The sequence below is a fragment of the Hyaloscypha bicolor genome (assembly GCF_002865645.1).
Source record: "Hyaloscypha bicolor E unplaced genomic scaffold K444scaffold_182, whole genome shotgun sequence".
NCBI classification, from domain to species: domain Eukaryota; kingdom Fungi; phylum Ascomycota; class Leotiomycetes; order Helotiales; family Hyaloscyphaceae; genus Hyaloscypha; species Hyaloscypha bicolor.
The window spans coordinates 3,177,065-3,202,761 of NW_020194684.1; the positions used below are offsets into that span (position 1 = coordinate 3,177,065).

Consider the following 25,697-nt stretch of genomic DNA (forward strand, 5'->3'; position numbering starts at 1 on the left):
CGGTTAGTGAGCTTGCCGCTCTTGCTCAGGCGCTAATCACCCTCGGCTCAGTCAACTCGCCTGAGCAACCTGAGCAAACTCACCCGAGCAACCTGAGCACCCTGAGCCCTGAGCATCCTGAGCAAGATTTACTATATCATTACGTATTTTGACTTCTCGCTTTTTAACTAATTATACTTGATCCAACCTCTGTTCTCTTATATTACTTTTATCAAGTTTTAATAATAATACTTAAGAAGCCCAAATAAGTTCCCAAGAAACTCAAGGAACCTAAAGTAAATATATTTCAAAAATATACTTAGTACTTTACCTATAATATAAGTTAGATTAATATAGATATCCCTAAGAAAAGTACTTCTTTTCCCTCTATAAATTCCTTCCTACTCTATACTTATCTTAATCTAAATACCTTTTTTCTTTAATCTCATTATTTAATTAATTTCCTAAATCTCTTTATAAAATTTATTTTATTAATTACCTTCTATTTACTATCCTATATAAGTTACTATTTTAATATCTTTAATACCTAAAAAAGAGTTAATAGAGGAGTTCTTTATATAATCCTATAATAAAGGCTCTAGTATTAAGTCAGAAATTATTAATAGAAAAAAGATATAAAAAAAATCTCTAGTTAGAAATAAAGAAAAACTATATTTATACTCTAGTATAATAGAACTAGTAAGGGCTATTTCCTAATCTCTAATAAATATTTCTTCTAATACTTATCTCTTTACTAAATAGATTTAAACTCAAATACCCTAGAGCTATTTTAGATAATATAGAAATATTAAAATATTAGGCCAGATATATTATATATAGTATTATAGATATCTATAGTAATAACATTTCTGGGCTAGGCTTTATTATTTACTTATAAAAGGATTTTATAATAGACTAATAATAAACTAAATAGAAATTAAAAATAGATTCTAAAATAGTTATTACTATTTCAAATATAAGTTTTAGAAGTAGTATTTTTATATTTTTGAGTTATTATATATAATTACTAATAGAATATAGTTTATAAAAGGCTCTTTATAAAAGAAAATCGGTTTATACTATAGGAAATAAAAGAAGAAATATAGTATAATAATTTACTATTAGTATAACTGTTCCTTTGGGAGTCACGTGCGTAGTTACGGGATACGGGACACGGGATATAGGCAATAGGACATGGGCAACGGGATATAGGATACGGGACATGGTCATATGACCTCGCGTTCTATTAGTGACTCGACTAGTAGACTAGACCCCTTTAGGCTTAGCAGATTTAGGGATCGCATATTAATACCACGATACTATAATCCTTACTTCTGGAGAACAATAACTTCACTAACTAACGCAACCAGTACTTCTATGCCTATATAACGGTGCCATATATTACTAGTAAACCAATACTAATTAGTTAGTACTTACAGATTAGAGAAAGACCTAGCTAGTCGGAAAAGCATTCGGTAGCCTAAGACGAGTAGTTTACTTCTAGTCGAAAAGGGAAACCACTATTAACTCCGGAAAAGCATTTAATAGCCTAAGGAGAAGATACTAGCTCTTGCCAATTAATAAGCGGTTAGCCATTTAACTATTCATTTATCCATTCAACTTTTACTATCCTTTAAAACCAACTTCTTTCGGCCCCAAAACTACCTTCTTGGAAACCATCTTTTCCACTTATATAATACCCGTATCTACGGGACCCTCTCTCCGGAACATATGCCCTATATATGCCCTTAAAGCTCTTTAACTACTACTTCGATTTTACCATCAAATCGAGTCCTTCGAGCTTTAGACCCTCCCGGAATCGTAATATTTCACTTCCTAAATTTCTCGTTATAGACGAAATATTTAAGGGCGAAATATTTACTTTAATACCCTACCAGGTATCTGGTATCTGAACCAGGCATCTGGCATCTTAACTAGGTATCTGAACTGGATATCTGGTATCTGAACCAGGCATCTGAACCAGGCATCTGGATACCTTTACTACCAAACCCTTTCTATAAACCTACTACGAACTACCTTACCTTCAAATACCTCTTACTACGAATCATATATATATACTAGGGAGAGACTGAACTTGGTTTAGTATAGATAATGAAAAGGAGAAGAAGTTAATTAAGAAATGGGAGGATAGGATTAATACTAATAATACTATAAAGGCAGATTTTCGGGAATATCTAAATACCAAGCTATATTAGTATATCTTATATAGAACTTCTAATAAGAACCTATAGGATCTATTTAAGAATAACTTCAAGGACTTTAGTAATATGACCTTTAATTAATATAGCCATACTAAACTATAAACCCTCCGAAAATACCTTTAGTATAATAATATTTATATTAAACAGAACCATATATACCTTACTATAGTATAGTCCCTACTTAATATTATTTAGGAAAAAATAATATATATTTAGTATAAAGCCAATATTATTAAAGATAGCCTAATTAGAATAGATCTTCTAAAAGAATTTATTATATTAATTTATCTTACTCTAGAAGAAACTAGACAGAAAGAAACCAAGTATTCTCGGTTAACTAGCCAGTCAAATTAAGATATCTATTTACCTCCTCCGAATTAAGGCTATTTACTGCTTCTACCTTTACTACTACTACTAGATCTACTACATCCGAAAGATACCTAGTTAATTCCTATTATTACTACTAGAAAGCTTATTAGGGAAATAGTAAAGATATATACTAAGGTATAGAAATATAATAGAACTAATAATAGTTTTAACCAAAAGCTTACTATTTTCCTGGATATTTACTAATATATAGAGCTCCCAGAAAAGGTATTAGTAAGAGCTTTTCCTACTATATTAAAGGGACTAGTATAAGACTACTTCTATAATAACTAGCTTTCTTAACATATATATAAAGAAGCCTATACGAATATTTATAGTTTCTTTAAAGGCCCCGGTTACTATTATCGAAATTTAGACAAATAGAATATTATTACCTTAGTAACTATAATAGTAAAAGACCCTAAAAAGATAATATTCGAGCTTATCCAAATACTAATTAATAACCTATACAAATTATAATATGGCCTTATTCCTGCCTTATAAACCACCAAATTTCTATATAATAAGATTATTACTTCCTATTAAGGCTTACCGGTATACTAATATATAGTCTCGGATTCTCCTAATAATCTCGGCTAGCTTATTAATAAGCTCTAATTATCTATTATTACTTATAAGAAAAAATAATAAATTAATACCCAGATCCTCTTTATTAATTAAAAATACTATTCTTAAAACCCTCCAAATTACTATCTATCCGGAAATCATTAATACAGACCCAGCCATAACTTCGGAACCCGTAATAACTACTTTAAGCCCTATAATTATAATAATTATACTCCAAAGTCATGTTTTATATATAAGAGACCTAAATACCGCTTATAGAAATATATACTAGAGAAATAAGAAGCTAAGAAAGCTTAATTTAAGAATAGAAACCTTTACTAATTTAGATCCCGAAATACCTATAATTTTAATAAATACTTTAGTAATACTTATATATAGTATATTACCGAATTTGAAGAAGAAAAGAATAACGAGAGTAGTAAGAACGAACTAGTAAGTAATACTTTTAAAGCCTTACTAGCAGAAATGAATAAAAGAGAGAAATATTACTTTAATTCCTATTTTATTTCTATTAAGAGCTTTCTAGCTACTCTTATAGCCCCTGCTCCTGCTATTCCTATAACTAATACCCTTATAGATAACCTTATATCCCTTTCCCTTATATACTAGATAATAGGCAAAAACCATATCTTAGAGCCTATTAAATAAATAGAAAATACCCAGATATTTATAATTAATAATATATTAAGATATAATACTTACTACTTTTATAGAATTATAATTAATACTAGAGCCTCTAGATTCTTAATTACTAGTTCTAACTAATTCCAAGCTTTATAATAGACTAATAATAGTATTAAACTTAATAAAACTACTAAAAGTCAAGTTAATATCTAGTTTAGTATTAAATCTATATCCTTTATTAGATCTATAATAGTAAGAATACTAATTAGGCAAGTATAATTCCATATTATACCTATAAAGACTTTATTTCTACTTAGCTTAGCTAATATAGACAAGCTAGGGGTTTACTTTAATAATCTTACTAATTATCCTATTACTTCTAATAAATGCTTTATATCTATAATATAATGTTTTAGATACTCTTTCCTGCTTTAGAATACTATTCTATAAAGCTTTATTTCCGAATCCTTTACTTATAACTCCTGCTTTCTTATAGAGATCAAATTATAATATCTATACTACTATTTTAGTTATTTATCTATTAGTAAGCTCCGAAACGTACTAGAATAAGCAGGCTATAATATTAATATAGAAGCCCTTAAGTACCTTATAAAGTACTATAAGTAATACCAGAAATTCGGATAATTACCGGGATAATTCAAGTTTAATCTAAAAAATAATATTAGTTTTAATTACTCTATTATTATTAATATTTTCTATATTTCCGGTAAGCTTATACTTTATATTATTAATAAAGGTACTCGATATTAAGCCGGCTAATAGCTTTAAAATATTAGTATATTATATACTTGGGATACCCTAAAATAATATTAGATTAATACCTATTTAGGCCCTCCTAATTAGATTATAGTAAATACCGGAAAGCAGTTTACTAATAAGGAGTTTACTTAGCTTACAAATACTATAGGAACTAAGATTAAAATTATTCCTATAAAAGCTTATAATTTCGTCGGGATTATAGAATACTACTATAGCCCGATTTAATATACTTACCTTATTATTATAGCCGAAATTAATAGAATTAATAAGAATACTATATTCTAAATAGCTTTTAAGGCCATTAATGATTTTGCTAGACCTAATAGTATTATCCTAACCCTCTTGGTTTATAGTACTTTATCTCGAATAACTAAATATAATACCCTATTATTAACTATATTATAGTAATTAGTAGTACTTAAGAAGGTAATAGTAGAAATTCAGAAGCTTTAAGCTAGATACCAGATTATGAATACCCTAAATACCCGAAATAGTTCTAGTACTACTAATATCTATAAACTTTCTTTAAATTTAGATATTCTTATATAATATAAAGGAAATACCGGTTAATCTAGTAATTGGAATAGACTATATAAGCTAGTAGCCATTAATAGAGAGAATTATATACTAGCTCTACTATATAGTAATACTATCTTCCGCTTAATCTCTATAAAGCCCTTTTATATAGGGGATATTAAGGTTATTACTAATAGCCCTGAATTTAAACCTGTTTCCGAACTCTATAGTAATACTAAAAATAATACAGGTATAATTCCTCCTATTATTCCTGCTATTTTACTAAAATATAATAGAGGATACTTTTATAAGAACCCGGATATTATGGTATTCCTATAAAATAATAACTTATATGAGAACTCTTATTAAGTTAAAGTTACTAGCCTTCTAGAAAAGGACATATTTAAAATTACTCTCAGATTTTAGGTACTAAAAGAGATATATATCTTTAACTCCCGGTTTATTAATAAGATTAAGAATAAGGATATAAAGAAAGAGTTTAAGAAATCGAGACTAGTTATTTAAGCTTATAATAATAGTAAGAAATATATAGTATTAATATAATTATCTACTATTTAATATATTAGCCAGAGAATTATTCTTAGTATTATTACTATAATAATAAATACTATAGAACTATATTTATATAATATCTCGCAAGCTTATATCTAATTAATAACTTTACTTAATTATAATTTTTATATTAATCTATCTCGAGAGCTTACTAGAAAGCTAAATCTAAATAATAATTCGATTCTAAAGATTATAAAACTATTATATAATATACCGGAAACCGGGAACTACTAGTTTAAGACTTACTATTTCTATTATATTAATGAGCTTTCTATAAAATAATTAACTTATAACTCTTGCTTTCTCTATAGCAAGTAATTTTTTGGAATTATTAGCCTTTAAACTAATAATACTCTATTTATTAGAACTAATAATTTTGTAAAGGCAAAGTAACTAAAGCTCTATAAGGCTAAGTTCTTGGCTAAGGAGTATAAATGCCTTACTATTAACTATAATCTCAAGTTTAATAGAAATATTATTCATACAAATACTACTAGAATTACCTTTATATAGAAATACTAGTATAAAAACCTCCGAACCGTTTCTATAAAGAATACTACTACTATAAGTAATAAGAGTACTATTTATTAAGATCTCTCTATTAAGGACTAATATATTACCTAATATACTAGAGAAGTATATATTATATTAGTCTATTAACTAGAAGCTTTATATAACCTATTAATTACTACTTAAGCTATTAAACTCTTGAAAACTAATATAAAGGCATTTAATAAGTGCATTTAATAGCAAATTAAGAATATTACTAGAGAACTAAGATTCGTAAAGCTAATAAAGGAATTCTTATACTTAATTATTTTTACGAATACTTTATTTATAAATAATAGAGATCTCTTCTCTTAAATTAGATATGTTCTAGTTCTAGTAAATGAAATTAAATATACTAATATTATTTACTAGTTCTCTACTAAATACAAGAGAGTTACTAGAAGTATTCTAGCTTCGGAACTCTATAATATAGCTTATGGTTTTAATATAGGTGCTTTAGTTAAATCTATAATTAATAGAGTACTAGAAATAGAACTATTACTAGTAGTCTATATAGATTCAAAGTCATTATATAAATGCCTTATTAAATTAGGAACTACTTATAAAAAGCATCTAATAATTAATATAATATATCTCTACTAGATATATAAATAATAAGAGATTATAGAAGTTAAATAGATTAAGGGAAAATCGAATTCTACTAATTCTATAATAAAATCAAAGCTAATAAATGCCCTTAAGTACCTAATTAATACGAATACTATATAATTAGATATAGAAAAATAGGTCGAGTATAGATAGAGCAGAAAATAAATATATGAAATAAGAGAATATTATAGAAGTAGAAGTTATATATAAAAGGCTATGGCCTTTAGTATATAACTAAAATCCTCAGAAGTAATATAGATATATAAAGTATTTGGGAATCTAGTACTAGGCCGGATTAGGGAATTTATATATAATTAGAGAGAAATACTATTTTTTGCGTTTTTTAGAGAGTTTCTAGTATTAGTATAGCTATTTCTTTAGGAGTTACATATATAGTTACGGGATACGAGATACGGGATATAAGTAATAGGATATAAGTAACGAGATATGAGATACGAGACTTGGTTATATAACCTTATATCCTATTAGTAACTTGACTAGTAAACTAGATTCCTTTAGGCTTAGCAGATTTAGGAATTATATATTAATACTATAATACTATAATCCTTACTTCTAGAGAATAATAACTTTACTAACTAATATAACTAGTACTTTTATACCTATATAATAGTACTATATATTACTAGTAAACTAATATTTACTTTATTTATTTTAATATATAACTCTAATTAAATAATTAATATTCTTATAAAAAGCTAAGAACTAGATTAGAAATATAAAGCTAGCTATAAATATAAATATATATATTAATAAGAGTTAGTAAGTTTATATAACTAAATTACTATTCTAGATTAGATTAAAGCCTTTATTATTATATAAATCCTCTATATTCTTAAATTATTTCGAGGTTTAGTAAATAATTAATAGCTATTTTATTAGGATATTATTTTTAGAATATTTTAAAATAAGAATAAAAGAATAGAATTTATAATACAAATTATATAAGATATTAAAAATATAATATTTAAGCCAAATAAAAAATAAGATTCTATTATTTTATATTTTAAAGCTATTATTTAAAGACTAATTATAAAATAGGCCGGAATACTTATTATATAAAGGCTTATAATCTCGACTAGTCTTTTATAATCTAATTCTTATATATCTTACTAAATTTATTATAAAAAAAGTTTTTAGAGATTATAAGACTATAAATAAGCTTTTTAGTTTTAATTTACTTAAGAATAAGATATTTCAACTCTATTAGAATTTAGAAGTTCTTAATCTATTCTTTTTCTAAAAAGAAAATAGAGAAATTAATATAATAAATATATTTAGTAAATATATAAGAAACCTAGGCTTTTATTCTAGATATAAGCTCTTATCTATAATCTATAATTTTAGAATAGAAGATCTATTTCTTATTAGTATATTTTACTAGTAATTATTAGATAAATCTATTTTTAAAACTAATAAATTCTTAAATAAGCTTTATTTAATAGCTTAGAGAATAAAGTATAGTAATTATACTAATAAAAATACTTATTATAATTATTATATATCTAATAATACTAGAACTAATAGCTAAGGCAGCTATTTCGGTAATAAGCTATATAGTATTATTAATAACAGATTTTAGTTTATAATCTTATATTATAATTCTGAACTTTAATAATTTCTTTTAGTAGAAAAATAGTATAAGCTTAAAAATAGCCCAGAGTTTATTACTATTAAATAGAAGCTAGAAGCTCTATCTCTAAATCCTAGAGATAACTCGGCTATTATAGATTAATAAAAGAAGTTATATATAGAAAAAAGAAAGCTTATTATTAAAAAGCTTTATAAATATTAGAAATTCTAATTAAATAGAATTCTTTTTAATAAAAGCAAAAATAATTTAATTAGGTATTACTAGATTATATTTTCCTATATTTATATCTTAATACTAGAATATAATTGCCTAGTATCTAGCTTATTTACTATTATTTCTATTTATAATAAAAAAGACTAAATAGTCTTTTATAATATAATCTCGCTTTATTAGTAAAAAACTAAAATAATAGTTTATTCTAATTTGGAACTAGAGAAGTACCTTTATTTATTAATAGAATCTAAGAAAAAAATAAATAGATTTATATATTTCTTAAAACCTTTTTAAAGTTTATATAATATAAAATACTAATATTATATTTTTAAATAATAAACCGGCTATCTAGAAATAGAAATATATCTATAGCTATTATAGAAAGAGCCTTAAAGCTATTTATAGATTTATAGAATTATATTTCTTTTATAGTTAATAGGTTATAAAAAAAGACTAGTAAAAGAACTATTACTAAGTTTATTTAGATAGCTATAAATCCCTATTAGCTTAGTATAATTTACTTTTCTATAATAGAACTCTAGCTTTACCTAATATATATTTCTTCTATTTAGATAATATAATACTTTTAGTTATTAAATAAATATATTAGTTTTATAATAAAGTTAAATAAAGAAATTATATTTTTAATTACTTTAAAATCTTCGAAAAATATATTAGAAGTTTATATAAGAGTATATTACCTAAATATCTAGTTTTAAGGTTATATTATCCCGATATTTTTATATTAATATAATAGGTGAAATTTTATTTTTAGAATAATTATAGTACTAAATTTATTAAAAAGTAAATACGGATATTCTAAAACTAAAAGAATTAAAAGTATTATTAAGTATAAACCAGATATAGATATTAGAGAATTCTCTAAACTAGTATATAAATTTATATATTAGATAGCGGAATAATAGTATTAAAGGAGCTCTAATACTTCAAATCTAGTAGCTATTTATTCTTTTTCTTTAAATATACTATTAACTATTTCTTTAATAGCTTTATTAATACTGCCTTTACTTAATTCGAGGGCTTTAACTCTAATAATAGATATATATAGAAGTATAACTCATATACTAGTACTATAAATTCCTAATAATACTAATAGTAATATTAATTTACTTCTTTTCTCTATATTAGATACTACTATACTTATTAGAAATAATACTATTTATTTATTATTATATTAAAGCTTTATTATTACTTCTTATAAATCAAACCTTATAATAAAGTTTTCTAAAATATATAATATAATATAGAAATATAATATAATTAAAATAGAAGACCTTATAGATCTTAATAAAGAATTTCAAGCTTTAGAGGCTAGTAAGTCTCTTATATATATTATTATAGCTTCGAATATATATTAATAATACCGATATTTTAGAGGCTTGAATTTAATTAAAATATAGGAGCTTTTATTATTCTAGTAAATAATATTAACTAGCTAGATCTTTTAATTATTAGAAATACTTTATTTAAAGAGAAGCTATTAGTAGAATTAACTAATATTCTAATCTATAAAAATATAGCTAATAAGAAAGAAGGGTACAAATACTTTAATAAAGATTTTATATTTATTAGTAACTTATTAGACCTAGATAACTCGAGATTACTTATTTAATTTTTATATTATTTGCTTATTATAAACTAGATCTATAAAGTATTCCGGATTATAAAGAGCTACCCGATTTATATATTAGTAAAGCCTATAGTAGTTCTAGTAATAGTTCTATAAAAGGCATATCTATTTCTTATTAAGACTCAGAATATTAGTAGCTTAGTAAATAAGCTATTCAAGAAACTAAGCCATTTACTATAGATCCCGAGAATAACTAGTTTGAAGTTAAGCGAGTTATAAATAATTAAGTTATTCTAGTTAGTTGAGGGAAATACAAGAAAATAATTACCTAATATTAGGTTAAGTAGAAAGGATATTCAGAAGATAATAATAGCTGGATTAATAAGGCTAATATATATAAGGATCTTATTAAGGCTTATATAGCAGGAAAGAGCTCAGATTAAAGTTATATTATATATAAGATTACTTAAAAGTATTCTTTGGTTATTCTAGTACTCTTTTATTCTATTTTATATATATATAGTTATATTCTCTATCTTTCTTTGAAAATTAATCGACTAATAAATTACTCCGGCTTAGGCTTTAATACTCTAGTTAGTAAGATTCAAACAGGTCTTATTCTTTTAAGAAATAGATTATTTCTTGCCTTAGTATAACCAGAGATCTTCTTCCTGCCTATATTCTGGCTTTTATCTATATTTATATATATATAGACAGGAGTAATTTATTTATGGCTGTAATACTCAGGCCAATTAAACCCGGGAATTTCCCTGTAAAGGAGAGGCTATAGTATAGCTGCGATTAGTCAAATCCTAATAAGGCTACCTGCTTAATACCCAAGCTTGGATTCCTATCTAATAGACTGCGCTTTTCCCATATTAGGCTCTTCTATAATATATAATAAAAATTTTGCAATATATTAGGGAAGGGTAGTTAGAGCGAAAACTGTTAGTAGTAGCGGGGGATCGGGATTCGTAGATATATTTGAGATATCCCAGCTATAGTAGCCTTAAAAGAGGGCGACTTACTATTAGTAATATTACGAAATTGGCCATTAAACGGAATAGTAGAATTACTATTAGCCGGGAGCTCTATATATAGCAGTAATATCCCTTTAAAAAAAAATATTATAAGATACCAGATATTGGAATATAGTATACTGTTTTAACTTTCCCGGTATTATAATATGAGTTAAGGGATCTGTTATACTTAACTACTTCTACTATTCCCATTAATACCTGTCTCTTCACTCTCATAATTCGCAGCCCAGTTATTAATAATCTTTCCCACCTCTTTAAGCGCCACTGGCTTCGTTATAAAAAGGTCGATCCCAACTCTAACTGCCTCTATTTAATCTTTAATACTAGAGCGCCTAGTAAAACCAATAATTAGGCCGGATTTGGAATGCCCTTAGTATATAATTATACTATAGATAAAGCCTCTAAACTATTATACTATCTATACCCAGGTCTCTCTTACTAAGCCCTATAGACTCTATAGCACTCTTTTTTCTCTTCTCCTTAACGGGACAAATCTGTCTCGTAATACCGAATCCGTTAAGAATTAATACGGTAATATCTCTAAATTTAATATTATAACCCTCTTATCGAGCTTTAATCCTATATACCGCCTTAAGCCTATTCTGAGCCTAGAGTACCCGTGCCTTTAATCTCCTACCGAGTTATAATAGCGAGCTCCTGATATGCGGACTCAGTATACCTTCCATTATGCTTATCTATTAAGTCAAGTCCTCGCATATCTCCCGGAGAATCCCTTTTATTCGAGGGTAGAGCCTTTTATCTGCCTATTCGTACGGCCTGTCTCTCGGGAAGATAATCTTCCGTAGCTTATTTACTTATAGAATAAGCGGCTCGAAATGTTCACGCCCGTTCGTTAATACGAGCGGTTTACTAATCGGGCGCTACGATTGGTCAATCGGCCTTCCGATTAATTAATTATAGCTCCCATTAATTAATAGGAAATGGAATACGATTTGCAAGCCACAGTGGGTCCCGATTGATTAATCGAATGGCCGATTAATTAATCGGGTAATATTGAGGTCTCGGGAATAGCAAAAGCTTTACTATATATGCCTCCTACTATGTCTAGGCGCTCCTATAGCTACCCTAGCCCTTTTTGGTGCCCTCCCCTCTACTTAATTACCTGATTCTCCTCCTTCTCTAGCTCCATTCTCACGTGCTTGCTCCTTAGCTACTCTCTTCTTTGCTCTCTCAGATACTCTTCCAGCCTTCTGAACTAATGTAATTAAACTACGATTATTCTCCTTTGCTACCGCTTTAGGGAGGGTGATTTTATCCCTCTTGTAGATTGCACTAGTAGTAGGTAAATCAGGATAAGTTGATTAGGAGGTGATTTTATTGAGGGCACTATATGGCCAGAGAGTAGTAAGCTCGCCATACTTAGTAGCTAAGCGGTAGCCCTATTTTAATTAGCTTTTATTAAAAGTAAGGCTTATAAACCATATACCTTTGGAGTCTTTTCCAGAACTCTTACTAGAATTCTAGCTATTTCCGTACTAAATCTGTATTACTTTGGGATCTGGAGGGTTGTAATCTCTTGAATATTATATTTAAGAGCTTTGGAATTCGCTCTCTTTACTATATTCTCCTTCTATTTTCTTATATGCTCCGTAATCCTCCTAGTTAGCTCAGATAAAATCATCTCCTCAGCTACTTTCTCCTGTTCTGCTTCCTTATCCACGAAAAAGCTATTCTCTCTATCTTCTCTATCCTCTCCATTCTCTCTATTCTCTCTATCCTCTCTATCCTCTCCAGAAGCGCTACTCTCAGTAGTACCTTCCATAGGCCCTATGGCCCCTAGGGCCGTACGTATACGGCGAGTACTCTCCTTATGGTCTAGGAAATTAGTAGGTGGCTTTTGTCTAAACCAGACCTCGTATAGTATATTTCCCTTAGGAAAAGCTGGTATAGCTATGGTATTAATTACCTATATAATTAAAGGAAGTAACTATATCTACGATTAGATACCAGTATCCGCTCGTACGGCCCGTAGTCGTTTTTTGAAGATTTAATTAGCTACTTTAATAGAGCCCTGAGATTGAGGATAATAAGCTCGTTCGCAAATAATCTTTATCTCTCTCTTCTTATAAATCTTAATTACTTTTCCCTTAAACTTACCCCTATTATTACAGGCTAAAATAGAAATATATCCATTATTATTTAGCCATTTAATAAGCTCGTCCGTAGCTTCGTCCGCAGTCTTAGCCTTAAGCCTACGGATCTATACGAACTTGGAAAAGTGGCATTTCAATTGCCAGATCCACATATATTCTCCGTCCCGATCATGCTATAATAGTATTAGTAATAGTAATACTATAGTATTAATGAAGTATAGATAAAAAGGTTCGAAATTTACGAAAATTGCAGGAATCGCGAAAATTGCAGGAATCGCAAAAATCGCAGGAAAAGCTTAAAAACGTACGAAACGTACGAAATACACGAAATGCAGGAAATACAAGAAATACAGGAAATGCAGGAAATGCAGGAAATACAGGAAATATAGGAATATAGGGGTAAATTATATAACTTAAGGGATACTTATACGAAAATCCATTAAATCCAGAACCATACGCTCGCCAGGATAATGAGATTAGATAGGTATAATCCCCTTAGGATTCTTCTGAGCCTTTTCCTTATTATAGTAAGTATAGCGGGCACTTATCCAAGCGTGGTCGTTACGGAATAGGCCATACCAAATACGTCTTGTATACTCAAATATAGTATTAAAGGCTATTATATAGGTTATTAGTATAAAAATTAGTAAATTTAAAGGGTACTTACCTATATGTATTAATTTCTTATAAATAGTAGTTAAAACCTCAAAGGCATTATTATAGTAAAGGGTATACCGGGCTGGAATAATCTCATTATAGCGGGTATTATAGTATTTTTTATAATATATCTAATTATCCTAAAGCTCGTATAATTAGGATTCGTACTTAATATTAGCCTAGTAGCGCTTTTTTGCTTTTATTTTACTAGGGAGTAAAGTATTAGGATTTTGTAATTACTATCTAATATCTATATGTTTCCTAGTAATAAGAATTTTCCTACTACCGCCCTTAGCAAGCCTTTAATCCCATATAGCTTCGTTTTTAGCGGACTAATTATTAATAGGGTCTTTAGTAATAGGGGAGGGCAAAAACTGAGTACTAGAGGAATGTATTCCTGGTATAGTAATATCAAAATATTACTTTATTCGGCCATAGATATGTTAACGAGGTATACGTAGGGCTGGAGATAAATAAAGGGTTAAAAGAGATATATTAGAAATAAGGTAATTAATTAGGAGGTATATAGAATTAGTAATTATACTTGGAAAGTAGGTGCTTATACTGTGAACTATATACTATGAACTGTGTCTAGGTAGTAAAAAGGGAGTAGAGGTCCTATATATATCTAGAAGCTCTAGAGAAGTGTCTTTACCCCTATTATATACTGAGAACTAAAGGGTTTCAGCTATTAGTCTTGAGGATATATTATTACATACTGAGAACTAAAGGGTTTCAGTGCCATTAGTCTTGAGGATATATTATTACATACTGAGAACTAAAGGGTTTCAGTTATTAGTCTTGAGGATATATTATTACATACTGAGAACTAAAGGGTTTCAGTCATTAGTCTTGAGGATATATTATTATATACTGAGAACTAAAGGGTTTCAGCCTCCTTAGTCCCGAAACCCTAATATTATGTGATTAATTAATCGGCCATTCGATTAATTAATCGGCCCCCTTATTAATTAATCGGGATCTACTATGGCTTGCGAATCGTATTCCATTTCCTATTAATCAATGGGAGCTACGATTGATTAATCGGAAGGCCGATTGACTAATCGTAGCGCCTGATTGGTAAACCGCTCGTATTGATGAACGGGCGTGAACAGAAATAAGAAGTGAAATTATCGGTGATTATCTTCATAAAAATTGCCTCCTTTACCACAGTGCCTAATTTCAGTTTGGCCAACTCTTCCATATCTACGTAGTTCTACTTATCGAATTGTGGAATAACCCTTTTCTGATTTAGTCCATTATAGTGAATACAGGTCCTGAAAAGCACCCATAATATTGACTCGAGGTCATGCATAAATGAATGCTGCTCGCCAAGGAGGGCCCCGATGGCCATGAGAGCCCTCGTGCCAGTTTTGCCTCTGGCACCGGAAGCCTCCCTCCGTGTTTCTTTGATCCCAAGGTCGAGGTCGATCAAGAACGAAGGCCAGGAAGGGTTCCCGTGAGAAGAAGCATGAGGCACACCGGAGTAGCCCTTGTTGGAAGAAAGAGACGAGTTTCGTGGACAGGGCTTTGGGGTTGGAAGCCAATGATGCTGAACGAGTTTTGGGAATGAGAGTCATTGATGTGCAAAAGAAGTGCATAATTAACTACGATTGGGATTGGATGGGACCATATTACGCTTTAAGTTACGTTTGGGGAACTCGTCCTTTCCTGACATTGAATAAGGCAAACGAATCAGACTTGAGGAAAGAAGGCTCGCTCTCTCAAAGGTTGCTTCCAGATACCATCGCTGACGCGATGGAGCTCGTGGACAATATGGATGAGCATTATCTTTGGGTGGACAGCCTGTGCATTCTCCAAGACGATGACGCCGATCAAAAGCGCTTCATCAACCGCATGAGAACCATCTACCGGGCGGCGGATATGACAATTATAGCGCTCTGCGGCGAAGATGCCTATGCTGGTCTACCAGGAGTCCGAGAAGATAGACCACGGATCCGTCAACAAGAGATTGAAATTAAAGGGATCTCAATGCTCCCCGTAATGATACCAACAGGCTGGGCCGATGCATACAAACTCGGAGAAACTAGATGGACGACCTGAGCGTGGACGCATCAGGAGACGTTACTTTCCCGTCGTCGACTCATTTTTGGGAGAGAACAAGCCTATTTCATCTGTGGCCAATCCATCCTATGCGAGGATGTTGTCGGCCCTGACTTCTCACCCTTCATGGACACATTTGTAATGCTACAACTCGATGCTTTGATCCGACCCTACAGCGGCAGTCTACAGACACACTTCCAGAATATCCTTACTGAGTACACGAAGAGACAACTAACACAAAGAGACAACTAACACAAAGAGACAACTAACACAAAGAGACAACTAACACAAAGAGACAACTAACACAAAGAGACAACTAACACAAAGAGACAACTAACACAAAGAAAAGACAGGCTGAATGGAATTTCGGGAATCCTTGAGGAAGTGTCGAAGATTGGTGGGCCATTTTTCCAAGGGATCCCACTTTCCAGTTTCAGCAATGCCCTTCTATGGGACAGAGATTTTTTTTGGTCCGGATTCCCGCAAATTATAGATGAGAGAAGCTGTCAGGAAGAGAGGGAGCTCCGGGTTCCAGGTTTGCCAAGCTGGTCGTGGGCTGGATGGATGGGGGAGATCCGTTTTGCGAAGGATTTTGATGATGTGCCGGCGAATGGGCGACTAAGATTCTATGGGTTTATTCCTGATGGAGGGCTTATAGAACTGGAGACTCCCGAGCTTAAGCATGCACAGACAGAAGCCTGGGGATCATTCTCAGGGGATACGGGGCCGCCACAAGCTGTTTTACCAAAGGAGTTCTGGGACTTTGAGCGCACTGAGGTGAAGCTGGAAGATCTGTCTTCTTTAGTCCCTAAAACACCACTCCTTTGCTTCTGGACAAGCACTGCGACCATCGAACTCCAAGCTATAGAGAGGGAAAATTGTTTCAAGACAAGGACAGGGAAGACTGTCAGTCTCGGATTCCGGGTTTTCGTGCCGTCTGGAGAAGTAAAGAAGCTCGAGTTGGTCGTGCTAGGCGACCAGTCTTACATTCAGATCGATGGCACGCCAGCTGTGGCTACTGTTGCGATCAGGTGGGATTGCGGCATTGCGTATAGAGAACCTTTTGGGTTGGAAACAATTGCATATCGCGGTTGGAAAGAAATTGAGGGTAGGTGTTGGAAAAGAATCGTGATGGGGTAGAGCAAAAGAAGAATGGAGATTCATCCGCGCTTCGAAGTAGACCAATGATAACAGATACATTAACTAAACCCAAACCTTTAACCACACCCAGAAACAACGTTCTCCACAAACGGCTCCTTGATGATTCTAGGAACCCATATATGAATACCCTCAACCCATTGAATGCCCAGAGATTACGATGCCAGAGATCGAGAAAGCAGTGCGCCGAGCTGCCCCAAACAAGGCACCAGGTACAGACAACATCACAAACGGCATTCTGCATCAGACCCTGGACACCCTCCTCCCACACCTCCACAAGCTCTTCAACGCATGCCTCCAGTATGGATACTGTCCTAAACACTTCAGGGAGGCTATCACAGTAGTTCTCCGGAAGCCAGGAAAAGATGACTATACACAATCCAAGTCATACAGGCCGATTGCCCTCCTCAATACGCTAGGGAAAGCACTAGAAGCGGTAATCGCCAACCGACTCACTTACCTTACTGGCATCCACCACCTCCTCCCAAGCCGACATACAGGAGGTCGAAAGCTTGCATCAACAGATCATGCTTTACCCCTTCTTCTCCAACGAATACACGAAGCCTGAGCTGATGGGAAGGTGGCTTCATTACTCTTACTCGACGTCTCAGGAGCCTTTGATAACGTCTCTCGACCACGGCTGCTACACAACTTAAGGAAGCGCAGAGTAGATCAAATGCTCGTGAGGTGGATCGACTCCTTTCTAAGTGTCCGATCTACTACACTTGGATCTCTCGAAAACCCAGATGATTTGAGGGATTTTGTATTGGGATTTACGCAAGGGAATGCATCATTCGATTTCATCGATGTCGGACACGGAAAGGAAAGGGCTGATTCAAAGATCAAAGGTATACCTGATACTCCTGCTGGAAGATCCGGACTAATTTCTCCAGAATGCATGTGCTGGCACCTTCGAAACCACAACTGTAAACAGATTCTCCTGGGTATATCTCACGATGCAGGCTACGCACCCTTTCTCGACGAAGTAGTGACCCAAGACGACCACTACCGAATCACCATAGTCGAAGGCCCGCGCACTATCCGCGAGCTCACCGCCACCGGTCTCCAAATCTTGAATTTCAACAACATATTCCGTACCGAAAAACTCGTCGATCGTTTAGTTCCCTCTCCCACGCCACCTTCCACCTGGGCAGGGGTGACATCTATTACTCCTCCGCCTCCAACCGCCTCTTCTGTATCAGTCAAAAATGGAACAATAACCACGATCAACAAGAAACCAACTCCAACTCCCGCTTCAGCAAAACCAGCCTGGGTCCCTGGCCTCCGTAGTCTTGACCCCCCCATCACTATAAACGCCACCGTCCTTGACAAAATCAAGCGGCGCACATTCAACAAGCTCTGCAATAACCATTATCTGCGTGGTCCTTGTGCAAAAAGGGATGGATGCTGTTTCGAACACCAGTATAGAGCCACTAAAGAGGATTTGAAGGCCATTGCGTATCTGACGAGATTGAACCCTTGCCTGAATGGCCAGGATTGCGAGTTAGAGTTTTGTATTTATGGACATCATTGTCCGAGTGTTACATTAGGCACAAATGGAAGGGAACCGGTTTGTAATGCGTTTGGATGCAAGTTTGGAAAGGAGGACCATCCGCCTGGGACCGTCATCAAGCATCCGCGGAAGGAGAGGTGGGAGAAAGACTATGCGCCGGGGATTATCTCATGTCTCCCCATGAGTTGGAAACTTCGAAAACGCAAGCATTGCCTCAACCTTCCCCACTTGACGGGTCATCGCAGCTATCCGCTCTGCCAGAAACAGCAAGTCAAAGCAAAGATGTACAACAACCTGTCAACGACGAACGAGAGCGTAAAGTTAAGCTCTTGACAAATAGAATGAGCAGTATTCGAGAGGAGAAGGAGAGGCTTGAAAGGATTCAGGAGCTAAAAGACCTCGAAGAGCAGACGAAGAGGGACATTCTCGCTGCATGGAAAGAAAATGGGGAAGGGAGCTAAATTGGCTACCTCAAATATAACTTATAATACCGAGCGGGCAGCTTTAATAGCGAACGAATATGCCTATATATAAGGAGAATTTGAACTACTCTTTCGAGACGGGCTAGTAGAATAGCGTCTATAAAAGTGCAGGAGGAAGCAATCCCACTAGGCCAGATCACCTGCCATATTACAGGCGATGTGGGGTGGTTCCGGTACGAAGTTAGTACTAATTTATTTGCTCACTCCCAGTAGGGACTTCTCTATCTACTACATCAACTCTTGCCTGCGAAGATTCTCCAACGTGGCGAGAAGCCATTCAAAAATTCGAGTGTTCTCCGATGAATGCCCTATCCCCTTTGATTTTGACAAGTGAGATCAGGAAAGCAATAGACAAGAGCCGTAATCCTTCAGCATCTGTCCAACGACGACAAACCCTCCTATGGCGCCAGCGCAGAACATCAATGAAATTAGAAATACCACTGCAGCTTTAGCCCTGTCTTCTTCAGCCTTTGCCAGATCCTCTGCTCGAAGCATAGCTCTTCTGCTGAATTTAAACTTCTCAGTCGCTCTGTCCTTCGCAATTTCCGCTTCGATCTGGTAGTCCTTATACTCGTGATATAGGGCATCCGACTTAGTTTGAAGAGTTTGAATAGTTTGAAGAGCACTCGACGGCTCCTTCGCCGCTTTGATATTTTGCTGAAGTGTGATTATCCATTTCTTATCCAGAGAGTCGCGCGCATCATACAACATTTGTAATTGTGAGTCAGTTTTGGTCACCGCCGCAGAACGTTGACTATCGAACTCGTGTTGTGCCTTTTCGAGGTCTTCCTTGCGCTCCTCGAGTACTTCTCGAGCCTCCTTAGCATCTTCTGCAACTTTGTCAGCCACCCTTTTAGTCTCGTTGGCTATCCCCACGGTCGCTTGAGCTGCTTCCATGGCCTCATCGGCGTCCTTCTTTGCGGCCTCGGCAGTTTGCCTTGCTCTGCGAGCCTCGTTCCACGCCTTCTGACTAAAAGACCCCTTGATAATCTCCACCATCTCGTGGAAAGTGAAGCCGATAAATGGAATAGTCGCTCCAATGAGAACACCAGATGCAAGCCAAAACATAGTGAGCACACGCTCAGCTTCCGTGCTCTCAGCAGCATGGAACTGTGTCAAGCTACCAATAACCGCATAAGGTATCGTGCCTAATAAGATCATGAAACCCCACCAAAGAAATGATGCCCGGCGTAATGGTTTTGGGCCGCGATATGGCTGCTCGCCGTCCATGGTCTTGAAGGGAGAGCACTCGGCGAGGTATGTCTTCGCGTGCCCATCCTTATGTGAAAGGGACCAGCGATCAAGACCCATAAAATAGTCCTTAGAATCTTCGCCCCAACCCACTGGGACAACTTTCCCGATAACTCCATCGATTACCGTATCTTGCTTAAGCCGAGCTTCCTCCAGTTCGGCTGAACCTACCAAGTACAAAGCGGGGTAGTCTGGCGTCGACACATTTCCCAACAAGTTGAGAAAGGACATGATGATGTACGGAATAACGGTTAGACCGAATGCCGCATAGCCGTATCGATTCAGTTGATCGCCTCGAGTTTTGTATAATGTGTACGATGCATAGAGCACCTGGAAAATGGCAACCATCGATTGTGGGATGCTGGCTGACGAGGAGAGGGTAATCTCTTGCTGATAGCCTTCTTTGTGCGGTTTGCTGGGAACTACTTCTGCATTGGAGGGTAATATTGCTAAGCTATAACCCTCAGAGAGCTTGGATAGTCCGTGAATCTTCCGAGCAGTAGGACTGATATATTCTAGGTGGTGTTTGGACTGATCGATAGTTTGCTTCACTCTTTCGATCGATAGGCCACGGCCATCCCAGTACTCGTTCCGAACAACGATACAGAGAGCTCCAGCTCGGGCAGCTGTTTGTAGGTCACCACAGACGGATTTCTGTCCCCAAGAGAATGATGCATGTCGAGCGATGGCCTGGAGACCTCTAGCAATTCCTGAAAAAGGGAAAGCAATTGCCAGAAACACAGCAAACGCAAGGTCGGTCGTGCTCTCCCCAGGAAGTGCCTTCACAGTTGCTGCATGGGCGAAGTAATTCGCAAGATAGAAGGTGAAGATATCGAACCATTTCGTAGGCGTACACAATAGATTTGGATCACCATGATCGGATGTCCCAGCCGGAACTGATATGGTAACATTGATGTTGGGTGAGGCTGTGGGGAGTCCTTCAACGATGGTGCAGAGATATATTATGATTGGGAATGCGAATACCCAGGTCCTTGAAGAATTCATGGTATTCAGCAGGAATTGGAAAGGTAGTGAAAAGTCACAATCCAGGACGGTAATGGTACGTCGGCATCCGTTGACGTACAAGTTGTGGAGGTTTGTATAATGAAAAAGCTGAAGGGCTGGGGAGTACCGTGCTGCTCATTAGAAAAATGCTATTGTGGCGCTGCACGATGCCAGGTCGCATTCTCAAAAGGTGATCCGAGCTCGCCAGGGAAAAGCGTCGAGTTGGTGATTTGTCGTAGAGTTTGTGGCCAATGAAGTGGTGGGCGATAGCGATATGCGAGAGGCGAAGTAAAAGACACACATGTACATCCGTGGCCCGCGGCTGTGGAAAGCAGTTGGGGGAATGAAGTAACGGAATGAATGGGAGAGGAGGCCAGATGGCGGTGCCCAGCTGGCAAAATAGCTGCCACGTAGCAGCGCCTCAACACCCACAGCGGCACCGCTTGTTTTAGAGCATAAAAACAAACAATAATGTATCCAGTCGAGCAAAAGCAATTCTATGGTGTGGAGGCTAGTGGAGTGAGGATTGGCTCAGAAGGATACAGTAGATGAACCTCTCGGGCTAAATCTCCCGATCAATTTTTGAGGTTGGGATTTGTTCACAAGAGAGTCCCCTGCAAAATCAATGGCTTCGCCTGGGGGCTGGGCAGCTGAACATTTTGAATTATTTGTCTCCCTTATCACCACCCCTCCGTATCCTGGTAGCCTGATCTCTTTATAGCCCTACGTGACGTCCCTTCGGTAGAAGGTTTCACTGGCCAACCGCCCAAACTACTCAACCGCCCAAAAATTAAAATCTTAATATTTAATTAACGCCTTAATAAAATTTTAATTCCTATTAAATACTAATACTTTATAGTATTCTCGACCCCCTAATGGCTATATATTACTTTAAAATTATATAGTATTACTAAAATTATTAATTTAGTAGCATTTTTGGCATTTTCTACTAATTTTTACCCTACTATCTCTATCCCTTACTAATTTCTATATAATTAATTAAATATCTTATATAATATTCTAAATTCTTTAGTAATATATAGCTTAATATAAGAGAGTACATTAGAAGGTTTTTTGTATTATTATAATAATATTTCTTATTAAATTTTTTTTGGGATAAGAATTAGTAACTTGCGTTTAGTAGGGTAATAAGCCTAAATTTAAGTACCTAATTCTTGGAATAAAGAATCGCTTATATTACTTAAATATTTAATTATAATTTAGGTACTATTCGATTTTTCGATTATAAAAGCTCAAATATTAATTGAATTCGCTATTATATAGTAAATCTTATACCTTCTTCTAATTAGCCAGAGCCTTTATAAGAACTTTATTATAAAATAGCCTTCTTTTACTTCTTCTTTCTTTAGTAGTAATAATTTCTAGAGGCTCAATTACCTTATTAACTAGCTCCTTTATTCTTTTTGTTCTCTGTCTTATAGTCTTCTTAGGAAATTATTATTTTAAAGGTAAGGGAATAGTTAATTGAGTAAAAGGGAGAAGTATAGTTAATTAAGGCTTTATTAATAATTAAGGAATATTGGGAAAATCGATTTCTGGAAATATATATATAATCGGAGGGCTTTTAGGAGAAGCTTTTATCTTACTAGCTTTTAGTATTCTTAAAGCTTTTAATGGTTTTAGTAGCTTTAATAATCGAATTATAAGAGTATTAAAATTATTAATTTCTTAAAGTAAATTAGGGCCCTATTTTCGAAAATTATTAAAGATATAATTATAAAATGCCTTCTATAATTTATATAAAGCCTTTAGTTTCTTTTTCTTTATAAGCTTCTTCTCTATCTTCTTTTTCTTAATTACCTTTACTTCAAGTATCTTTTCTATTAATTTAATATTTATTACTCTTATATTTATAATTTTATCTTTATTCTTTTTTAATATCTTTTTTCGGTTCTTATACTTATTAGCTATATTAATTAGCTCTTTATTAATTACTTAAGAGAGAGTAGTCTCAGTAATTACTATAGTAGCTAAATTTATAAGCTTTTAGACTATAAGCTAAAGATCTTGGAAATGCCTTTATATATTAATTTGGGAGACTTAAATTATTAATTAATAGGCAAGAACTCTATTAAGCTTATTATTAATTTCTTTATTAACTTTGAAAATAGCTTTAATATTAGTAATATTCTCTAGAGTTATAATAATTAAAGAAGCTAGATTACTAGATATAGTTAGTCGACTAGATAAAGTAAGAGAATAAGAAATAGGAAGAGAAAGAAATATAAGAGCCTTTTATATATTTTCTTCTTTTTATAAAATTACTATAGGTAGTATACTAATAATAATTTCGGAATTAAATAGAAAAAGGCTATACTTTCTCTAAGAGGAAGTAATATTATAGTAGTTAAGAGTATTTACTTATACTAATTATAATATTTCTAGGAATTTGAGCTTATTAATAGAATATTTTATATCCTAATAAGTCTTTTCCGTAAGATATATATAATATGAGTATACTAGGGGCCCAAAGACTCCTATATTATATAGTTAAAGAATATAGGTTAAATAGGCTAGGAAATAAAGGAGAATTATCTTCTTTTCTTTATAAAACCTTACTATTTCTGGTATTATATAAGAACTATAGCTATTAAAAAGAAGTATTCTATACTTTTTCTTTTTAATTTTAATATCTCTAGTTCAAATACCTCTTTAAATTACTTGATATAAAGCTTATTATTTATCTAATTCTTCTTAGAGATATAAATATACCCGGTAAGTAATACCTTAATCTAATTCTTAAAAAGAACCTTGGCTTTAAAAATAATATATAGACTAAGAACTTATTTATTTAAAGATATATATTTAATTAATGAAACCTATTCTTGACTGCCTTATTATATAATCTTGGAAGCTTTGGTTTTCCTGAAGTAAATAACCCATACTTTAGCTAGTATCCCTATTATTATCTCTTTCTTATTTATATTATAAATATTATTATTATATATATTATATTATACTTTCTTTATATAAAAGAGCTCAAAATACCTTATAATTTGCTCTAGATTCTCTATAATAATTCGATTTTTATTAAGGAATAGTATAATTCGAGATTTGAGATTAGAATAGTAGTTTAGGAAACCTTAATACTAATTTATTCTAAGAAAGTTCTCTTCTAGATCTTTTTCTTATATCTTTAGTAACTTAATTACTATTTTTTGAACCTAATAAACTATTAGGGGCTAGCCCTATACTTCTAATTTTCGAATATAATACTAAATAACTGCCTCTTACTATTACGGGTACGGCATTTAGGGCTTGGAAAGCAAGGTAGAAGGTCCCTTATAAAGACGATTCAAAGCTAAGGAAGAGAAAACTAGAATATAGGAGGCTGCGAGGGAGTATATGCACCCCATAGTGCACTAGTCCTAAAGGGGCTAGCTTTCTAAATATTTCTAGTATATTCCAAGCATATTTCCCTAGCGAGGCGGCCGCGTCACGTGCGCCTAGGAGGTATCTGGTATCTGGCGAGGTATCTCAGATACCGGGTATCTGGGAATCGTGATATTATCCCCCCCCTTCGTAATAAGCTCGTCCCCGAGCTTTATATAAGCCATTAATCCATCCAATTTCGTACTATGCTCCTTCCCAAAGTGAAACTAGTATCTCGGATATAGACATTACGTATAAAAGGCCGGCGCCTTTGCTATGTGACCTAGGAGGGTTTATTATTATTTCTATATAATTCTGGACTAGTATTATTTTTTGCATAGTCTAGCTAGTATTACAGGTTTTATAGAGGTCCTGGTATATTAATATTATTATTATGGAAACTCTATAAAACCAGGGGGCTATTACTTAGTACTAAAGCTAGATACTATACTAGATCTTTATCCTAACTAACTCACTAAATTCTATATTTTAGCCTATTTCTTACTAGCTTAATTATAATAACCCGTTTAATGCCATACTCTTATTTACTATCCTCTAGTATTAATAGAGGCAGTTCCGGGTTCGCTTAACCTAGCAGAGAATTCTGGGAGTCTTTTTATAGCTTCTTTATATAAAAAACTAGATATATCTTTATGGCTTCCGGTAGTTTTAGGAAAAATGAGTAGTTATACTATTCTAGAATCTCAAATAGGCTTTCTATTTGGTTCCCTAGCTTCCGGCTCGGATAATCGGATTTCTAGTACTTTATAGTAACTTATACTTTATTCCCTACTTTGA

At 33.4% G+C, this 25,697-nt stretch overlaps 4 protein-coding genes across 4 annotated transcripts; 2 read left to right on the forward strand and 2 right to left on the reverse strand.

Moving 5' to 3' along the window:
* Positions 1–15,249: 15,249 nt before the first annotated feature.
* K444DRAFT_544517 (uncharacterized protein) lies at positions 15,250–15,471 on the reverse strand (the record flags this gene model as incomplete). Its single annotated transcript, XM_024876056.1, has 1 exon — positions 15,250–15,471. A coding segment is annotated over one exon (222 nt), but the record flags the coding sequence as incomplete, so codon positions are not given.
* Positions 15,472–15,602: 131 nt separating this feature from the next.
* On the forward strand, positions 15,603–15,971 carry K444DRAFT_486377 (uncharacterized protein; the record flags this gene model as incomplete). Its single annotated transcript, XM_024873119.1, has 1 exon — positions 15,603–15,971. A coding segment is annotated over one exon (369 nt), but the record flags the coding sequence as incomplete, so codon positions are not given.
* A 1,960-nt stretch (positions 15,972–17,931) lies between these two features.
* K444DRAFT_543963 (uncharacterized protein) lies at positions 17,932–19,101 on the forward strand (the record flags this gene model as incomplete). The annotated part of the gene is made up of 2 exons (XM_024876009.1): positions 17,932–18,103; positions 18,149–19,101. 2 exons carry the CDS (start codon positions 17,932–17,934, stop codon positions 19,099–19,101), a joined length of 1,125 nt encoding a protein of 374 aa, XP_024728386.1.
* A 319-nt stretch (positions 19,102–19,420) lies between these two features.
* Positions 19,421–21,791, reverse strand: K444DRAFT_620586 (uncharacterized protein). Its single transcript, XM_024881739.1, has one exon. The coding sequence runs from the start codon at positions 21,504–21,506 to the stop codon at positions 19,587–19,589; it is 1,920 nt and encodes a 639-aa protein (XP_024728387.1). The 5' UTR covers positions 21,507–21,791; the 3' UTR covers positions 19,421–19,586.
* Positions 21,792–25,697: the final 3,906 nt, after the last annotated feature.